Source organism: Aricia agestis, chromosome 2 (assembly GCF_905147365.1).
Source record: "Aricia agestis chromosome 2, ilAriAges1.1, whole genome shotgun sequence".
In the NCBI taxonomy this organism is placed as follows: Eukaryota; Metazoa; Arthropoda; class Insecta; order Lepidoptera; family Lycaenidae; genus Aricia; species Aricia agestis.
The window spans coordinates 6,661,777-6,670,064 of record NC_056407.1 but is presented as its reverse complement, the minus strand read 5'-3'; the positions used below and the strand labels follow the sequence as shown (position 1 = coordinate 6,670,064).

General features: G+C 39.1%; 2 protein-coding genes across 3 annotated transcripts; one reads left to right on the top strand and one right to left on the bottom strand.

Moving 5' to 3' along the window:
* The first annotated feature begins 1,067 nt into the window (after positions 1-1,067).
* On the top strand, positions 1,068-2,246 carry LOC121739904 (40S ribosomal protein S21). Of its 2 annotated transcripts, XM_042132506.1 has the most exons (4): positions 1,068-1,161; positions 1,249-1,307; positions 1,631-1,822; positions 2,178-2,246. In XM_042132506.1, exons 2-4 carry the CDS (start codon positions 1,258-1,260, stop codon positions 2,185-2,187), a joined length of 252 nt encoding a protein of 83 aa, XP_041988440.1. In that variant the 5' UTR covers positions 1,068-1,161; positions 1,249-1,257; the 3' UTR covers positions 2,188-2,246. The 2 variants fall into 2 exon arrangements, with proteins under 2 accessions (XP_041988440.1, XP_041988441.1); XM_042132507.1 differs by lacking the exon at positions 2,178-2,246 and having other exon boundaries at positions 1,098-1,161; positions 1,631-1,826.
* A 1,314-nt stretch (positions 2,247-3,560) lies between these two features.
* Positions 3,561-7,563, bottom strand: LOC121739900. Its single transcript, XM_042132498.1, has 8 exons — positions 7,433-7,563; positions 6,959-7,067; positions 6,551-6,703; positions 5,932-6,259; positions 5,262-5,444; positions 4,605-4,744; positions 4,474-4,537; positions 3,561-3,773 (listed from the first exon to the last, which is right to left on the bottom strand). Exons 2-8 carry the CDS (start codon positions 7,060-7,062, stop codon positions 3,591-3,593), a joined length of 1,155 nt encoding a protein of 384 aa, XP_041988432.1. The 5' UTR covers positions 7,063-7,067; positions 7,433-7,563; the 3' UTR covers positions 3,561-3,590.
* Between the last annotated feature and the right edge of the window lie 725 nt (positions 7,564-8,288).

Sequence of the window (8,288 nt, the reverse complement as noted above, 5' to 3'; positions counted from 1 at the left end):
CTGGATGTTTGAACACAGCGGAAAATCTGGCAATTTTTTGGGTTTTTGAACGTTCATATCTTATTTAATAATTAAATTATGAAAAAATAGAAAACATAGGGACATTGTATTAGTGGCCGTAGATATTCAGGAAAAAAATTATAACTCTACTAGTATTATCCAGGGAGGAAACCGGGGACAACGTTTGTATGGAAAAAAGAGCGGTGTGGACTCCTCTTAATAGTCAAAAACAATTTGATCCCTTTTTCTTATAGCGGCTGATTCTGTGTGTGACGCATGCAATTTATATAAACATATTTTATCCAATGATCAAGGATATTTTTTGAAAATCTGCCATCCAAAGCCAGATCCTGGTAGATGGTAGACCTATACTAGCCAAAACTTAAAAGTTTGATCGTAAAGTACCCTTGATCTCCAGCTGTTTTACCACAGATATAGATCAAGATAGATACCGCATGTCGCTCCATTTGTATGAAAACGAGCGTGCCGATGATAAGAAAAGTGCCCATTGTCTAGGGCCTAGGCCAACGTTTCTATTTGAATTTCTACAGCTCAATACGGCACTTTTAGGCATTTAGGCATTTTTAAAATTCCGATTGACTTCCAATTCCGATAGCAGACTAAAGAACAGACTTTCGAAAGACGAGCTCGTCATTTGGGAGCGCGATATGGCACGCAAAGCGGTATCTATCACGATCTATGTCTGTGTGTTTTACCCAGTGACGGATTAACCCTTAATCAAATTAAGCAATTGCCTAGGGCATCACGTCTGAGGGGCACCAAAAAAAAGGACAAAAAACATCCGTCCTTAGGGCATCACGTCTCAGTTCTCACTCTCACGTCACCAAAAACGACACCAAAAAGAACTAATGTTTTTAGGTGGTAAAAATATAAAGACCGATTGTAGTTAACATACGGTTAGGGCATCAAGTAGTCTTAATCCGTCACTGGTTTTACCCTAGTTTGCTTTAGTCCCCAGCATATAATAAAGTACTCTGTGGTCCCCAGTCCCCACCGCGCCGCTAGAACATTTGCCTCATAACTTTGTTTATCAAGAAAAAAATATGTCAGCCATCTTGTGTCAAATAATGAAATGTCATTTAAATGTCAAAGATCTTTCTTTTTGATTCTGACGTTTGCGTGATACGCGTGCTTTTGTAGGTTAGTTTATTTGTAGAAATGTTAAAAATATCAAATCAAAGCAAAGGATAAAAGTTCAGTGATATTCATTAAAATATACTTTTTCAGATAAACAAAATGCAGAACGACGCTGGTGAATTTGTTGACTTGTACTGCCCGAGGAAATGGTGAGTTGCATTGTCCATGTGTTAGGTTACTTGAATTTCGATGTATTTAATGATTACTCTTTATAAAACAGTTTATTAGTTGCAATTTTTGCATAATTTCATATTGCATGCTAATTCTTTCTACTAAATGTTATAGTTTCTATTACTAAACTATTATAGCCATAGGTGTTTCCAAACCTCAAAGTAGATAATATACCCATGATTGATAAATTATTAAGCAGTAAAAACAATAAAGAACAAACTACTGTAAATACAATCCAATATCAGCTGTAATTTAATGCAATCCAAAACACAATTTAAAGTTCCCATTTGATATGTTACAGCTCGGCCAGCAACCGTCTGATCCATGCTAAGGACCACGCCTCAGTGCAGCTCGTGATCGCCGACGTGGACCCCGCCACCGGCCGCGCCACCGACGCCAGCAAGATGTACGTCATCTGCGGAGCCATCAGGCGGATGGGAGAGTCAGACGACTGCATAGTGAGGCTGACCAAGAGGGATGGTATATTAACCAAGTGAGTGTTATGTTGCATTCCCTACTTTTAAAGCAATTTCAGGTATGCAGTACCTTGATTTATTTCCAAATCTGTGCTGTATCCTACGAATAATAAAAACTGAGGGAAAGTAACTCCGTTAAAAAACATGTTCTACAATATTTGTCTTCAATACATTTGCAATATTTTGGTGGCCTTGAGCGGTATTAGGCTGATGTTACATGACAGTTCGAAAGGAACCAAATTTAAAATGTTAATAGTATGGGAGTTAAGTTTCCTTAGTTTTTATTATTTGTAGGCTGTATAACATACTTATTTAATATTGCTTTAGGGCTGATATTCAAAAAATAAACTAATTCATAATATTTTTTTCCAGGAACTACTGAAGTCTTGTAACAAATAAGTAAAAATATTCTAAAAAAAACAATAAAAAAAATTCAAAACATTTTTTTCTTTTATTTAATACGTTCTTTGCATTTGCTAGTAGAAAATAAAGAAAAAATATTAAATGAATTATTTTTCAAAAGAACAAGCTAATAATAATAACTTGTGTTTACAACATGCAAAAGAACTTAAGGGAGAATGCTATAATGTAAAAAATATATTTTATGCTAATAATGATTAATAATGTAAAAATAAATCCAACCTAATTTTGTTCATATTATACCTTTGAGAATTTATCTACGTCCACCGCAGCCAGACTTGCCATCCACTGGTGGTCTGCAGATAGTCTTGTGCTTACAACCATACGCTCCCACCACTAAATTGAGTAGGTACCAAACCATAAACCACCAAAAATGCATCATACTTTCGTTAACCTGTTTTAAATGGAAAATAATTATTAAAAATAAGTATTAGTGAAAAATTATTTGCAGTTCATATTGAAAAAACTTTAAAAGTCATGAGATCTGACAAAATGAACTATAAAAACTTGTTCCATTTTATTTGTAAGGTCTTTGGGTGTACGATACATACGATAATATGATTTCTTGTATATTACCATCGTTTTTGTAAATAATTTCGTTATTGACTAAAATCTGGGTCTACACCCCCCGGGACAACGTGGAGGAGCGCACGCCGACTTCTTTGTACATGCAAGTGCACTAACAACCTGATGGTACAAAATATTCACAGTGTAAGTATATTGAGTGTGGCAAAGCGCGCCATCCCGATAAGTGCGTCATATAGTTATAATTCCATTCAGCTTATTAAAAATTTCTAATCACCATACTTAATTATTATGTAGCATTCTTCTACTTTAGAGGCTATATTTTATAAACCAATAAGGCTATCCTTTGCTTGTAAAGCACAAGTTAGAAGGATTGATTCTTGGCACAAGTAATGGAAAATACATTTTCCCATTACTGGTTCTAAAACTTTGTCCTACCTAATGAGATGGAATGAAGATACCTGTATCAACAGAATAAGTAGGAACCATAGGCGAAGATCACTCTTCATTTTTGTTCACCATTTGATTTTATGGTATTCAATACATATTTTTTCTATTTTGTTTCCACTCCAAATTTTTTGTTCATTTTTCATACAATATTCTTCTGTCACCACAAAACTTCTATTTATTTTACATAGCTGATTAATGTCATACTTGTAAAAGCCATTGACATAGGAGAAAAAAGCCTTATGAAGTGATTTAAAAAGGTTTCATGAATCATGAGCCGTAGAAATTGCGTAAAAGGGTCATCATGAGTATAAAATTCTCATCATGAATATAAAAAACTGCAAAGAAGTAAAACTCGTCAAACTATGTACAGCACTTTTATTAAGTATAAATTTACGTATACGATCCAAATGTTTGCACGATGCAGTTGCGTACAGCACGCCAATACGTGCGACAGAGAGCGCAAAGCGTTGCGTCCCGCTCGCTCACGGATTCTGTAACCCGCAGCGTCGCCCGGTGGCCGTGATGTTTTGTAGACGTGTGCAGAGTTTGTAAACGCTTTGCTTGCTCGTAAAACTGAAATAAATTAATAATACCCAATAGCGACACAATTTATTTTACATAAATAAAATAGACCGATCAGCTGCTTAGGTAGGTATTTCACTCGTATTCCATTAAAACTGCGCGTCCACTGGATCGGAATCGGAGCGTACGCAGAGTACGCATTTGTTGCTTTGTATTGATTTCTATGGTACTGCGTCCATTGGATCGGCATTTCTGCGCCTGAGACCGGTATTGCTGCCGAGACAATGACCGCAGTGAACGCGTCATTCGGATTCCGAAGGTTTCAAGTTCTGACGTATTTGCGACGACGCGACGCGACGGCTATACATAAATACTTATTCGCGCTCAATGACGATATTTTAATTACTTAAGTGGAAAATATGAAGAACTTTACAATCTAAAACATCAACATTATCATAATCAACTGAGGAGAGACAATATTTGGGATGAAATTGGGCATATAATAAATGAAAGTGGTTCTGATAAAATACAGCTAATTACAACAATATCCTCGTCACTATCCTCCAGGCTATGACGGACTAAAATAACTAAATTGCTGATGCTGAATCCGAATGCAGTGGATGCACCCCATCGCTCCGTACGCTCCGATTCCGATCCAGTGGACGCGCAGCTTAATAGTTAAGTTAAGCTATAAATTATGTTATTTTAGAAGCAGTCAACCAGCAGCCTTATTAAGACAAACATTTCTTACGTGTATTGGATTATCTAAATCCAAATGGTTTATGGTCCCTGATGAGCTGCTGCGTCGAATAACTCTGAAAAAAATATCTCATTTATTTAGACCGTAGAAACCTTATTAAAATGTTAAATATTAAACATCACCTTTCGGTAGCCATATTTGTATGTTCGACCAAAGCAGGTGTAATATCCAACACCTGGGCTCTCGTCGCCCCTAAAAGTCTTTCTTTTCTTGATCTTTCTGTTTCAAGACTTTCTGACTCGCCGTTTTCATATACGATTTTCTGTAATTGAAGACTGTATTAGAACACTTAGGGCTCCCGCACACGGGCCCCCGGCCACAACCACAAAACGCCGCTACCGGCATATTTCCTGTAGTTTTCATACATTTTATATCATATAGATAATATTATGATGAGATGCACACGGTTGACGCCGGTGACCGTCACACGCTACAACGATTCACTTTACGACCAATAGACTAGCTTAAAACGGCGTTAGTGGCTGTCGCGTGTGGCCCGTGTGCGGCGATACGATTTACTGATAAACTATATTTTATCAGTAAATCTAAGAGTTCTGATGCAGTCACAGTATATAGAAAGCATAGCCACTCTATGCTATCATGGATGTGATGAGCATGTACGGTCGCAGAGTACGTAGAAATTCGTATATTGACCCATTGCTCTTACTCACGCACGAGGTACAATATTTTGACATCTGATCGTGTAGCTATATCTGTTTACACAGTGTGGATCACAAGCTTCAGTATCTATATCGTACCTACTAATAACATACACCTACCCGCACTGTAGTATACTGTTTTCCGAATCTGTCGGGTTCTGTGGCGACAAGTTTATTGCACACCACCACCGAGGAGGGGTACGGCTTCGACACAACTGCAGTCTGTGGTTTCCGGTTCGTCAACACGCGGCTCAAGTCTTCCAGACGGTCCATCATTATTTTGTACGTCTTGCAGGACTCCGACTGAAATGTGCAAGGTAAAGATTTATCGCAATGACCAATGAAAAAGTATCATTCATTTATAAGTATTTTTGTCTCGCGAAAAGACATTGGTTTTGTCATGAAAACTTCAAACGCAATTAAGGAATTAATGCGCAACGAAGTTGCAGGCTACATGTAGAACAGCTATTCCTAACCCGCGGCCGGCCGGGACTTTATTTGTGGCCCGAGTGATCATCGTGAAAGTCGTGAATTTTTTCTTCACTAATAATTATTGTAGATCATTAATTTTGAAGAACGTTATTTTTTAAAACCTACAAATTTTTTGCGGCCCGCGACACCAAGACCAAAACATGTTTGTGGCCCGCATGAAAAAAAGGTTGGGGACCACTGATGTAGATAAATAATTAGGATCTTCATTACAAACACATATTATAATATTTATAATATGTGTTTGTAATGAAGACAATAGCCACTTATTATGTAAGCGTTAGATAAGTTGCCATCATACCCTACGAGTTTTCCGCCTCACATCCTTACTGCTTTCACTACTGATTGAGGTCTCGCTTGACTCTGATACAAGTTGGTTTGTTCGCACGGGTATAGTTTTTCTGGCACGGGAGTATTCTTTATTCGAACAGCTTTTGCTCCGAACGCGGTTATTTGTATCGCTGTTTTCTTTTGTTTCCGGCACTAGTCTTTCGCACAGCTCCGCGAGTCGCGAGATTTGCTTCTGCTGCTCGAGTAGCGCTTGCTCGCAGTTCACTCGGAACTGTGACATGGCGGAGGCAGATTCATATCGGCTGTGATCGCGTGATCTGTCTCTCTCGACATTATGTCTGAAATGTAAGAAATATGGAATGAATAAAGAATGTCCAGCTAAGTAGGTACAGATACAAGGCGAAATTTGAGAATAAGCTACGTAGTCGAAATCCATAGGTAGAGTAGGCTTCGCGGCGAAGCGAAGTATGACTTCGCCGTCCCCTATAGCCTGCGGCCCCGGGCCATGCACAGTAAATACACCACTGCCAAGTAGGTACATACCTAATATAATATTTCGGTCTAAAGTCGCGACGAATCATCCAAGAATGGAAATAGTATGTGTTGCGATTTTAACATAAGAGCCTCACTTATGTCGCTGTCGCCGCTTGATATAGCTGCCATCGGAGACGCCGGAGTCGTGCGAGTAGCGCTTGTGTTGCGGCGCGGGCGTGAATGAGTCCTCGCCGCTGCTTACCGCGCGCTGCACGCCCGCGCCGCCCGCGTCTACTATCAGGTCGCCACTGGAAAATGTTTAATTAAACAATTATTATGTTTTCTCTTGTGATGTGCGAACCTTATATTAAATAACTACTCAACTAAACGATGACTGTGCTATGTATTATGATCACATCGAAGTGTAGCGAGAACTTTTCAGTGTGGCAAGGAACGGCCAAAAAAATTACGCACGCCCAATAGACAAGGTAGAGAGTAAGTAGTAATCAAAAGTAAGTTCATTTGATTTTGGGAGGACTTTGACGATAAATAAAGGACTTTACCAGCGCTGCACATGTCGCTGGCGAGAGGGCAGCACGGAGACGCGCATGTAGCGGTCCAGGTCGATTATGTCCACCGGCGGGCCGTGAAAACTGTCCGACGACATCGCCCCTGAGTAGGGAAAATAATGATGATATACACTATACTTAATATACAAACGTAGTGAATAAATTTTTTTAAACTTCATGAATGCGTAGATATAACCGCACTGCAGCGGTATGCTCGATAAGCGGCTTTCCAAAATATATGCGTCCCATTGCTGCTGCATAGTGCAGTCTCGTCGTTGCGTATCGCCGAGTGCGATCTTACTATAACGAATATTTTACTTGATCGGTTGGGTGCTAAATAAAAATAACTGAAGATGTTATAGGAGGGACTGCGAGTGGTCAGAAACGTAGGCGAAAGACTATAATTGTTACATGCAATTGGAATTTGGAAGTTACCAGTTTCTATTACGTAAAAATGTAATCACTTACTGTTGTGACTCAAAATTTAACACACACAATAATTTTGAAAGACGGGACAGAAATCATCGTACTGTAGGGAAATGTAATAGCATGATTCGAATTAAACTGTTATGAAAATACTTTTAAAAAATTCATTTAGATCCCAAAAAGTAATGTTTGTTTATTTACCTGACTGCCTGCCTGCGTGACGGTTGAGATGACTTCGTAATTTTTTTCTTTGCATTTCTTTGCCTTTGACTTTCGTTTTAATACTTGATTTCAAGAACGTTTTCTTGTGTGGCAATGTCCTTGTTTTAAGGCGAGACTGCACTAATCGACACTACGCTGCAGCGGATCGACACGTTACGGGCAAATACATATTGTATGAAATCGTATGAGCTAAGCCGTATACGGTACATCAGTGCAAAGAAAATATAATCACTTGCATCAGTGCTATGGAACATGAAGTGTCGCGTCGCGTCGCTAGTAGGCCGTAGTGTCACTTAGTGCGGTCCCTTTATATTTCACATAAGCCGAGACCGCATTAAAGCGACGCGACATGATAATGCGACACATCAATTCCATAGAACTGACGTTTTATAAACGTAAATCTGACGTTTTACAATCATCGCGACGTGTTGTGTGATGTGTCGTCTTTAAGACAAGTTGATTCAACTTGTTCCAGTGCAGTGGTATGTACTATGTTGTTACCTGTTTGTATTCAAATTCTAAAGCTGATTGTTTCACTATAATATTATATATAGAAGTAGTCTGAGGCTTCAGTCTCGAAATTAGCGGGCAGCTGGGCGGGAGCGGCGGCGGCGCGGGAGCAGCGCGTTCCGTTTTATATGAGCACAGCGGCGCGGCGTACGGCATACTAGACGGA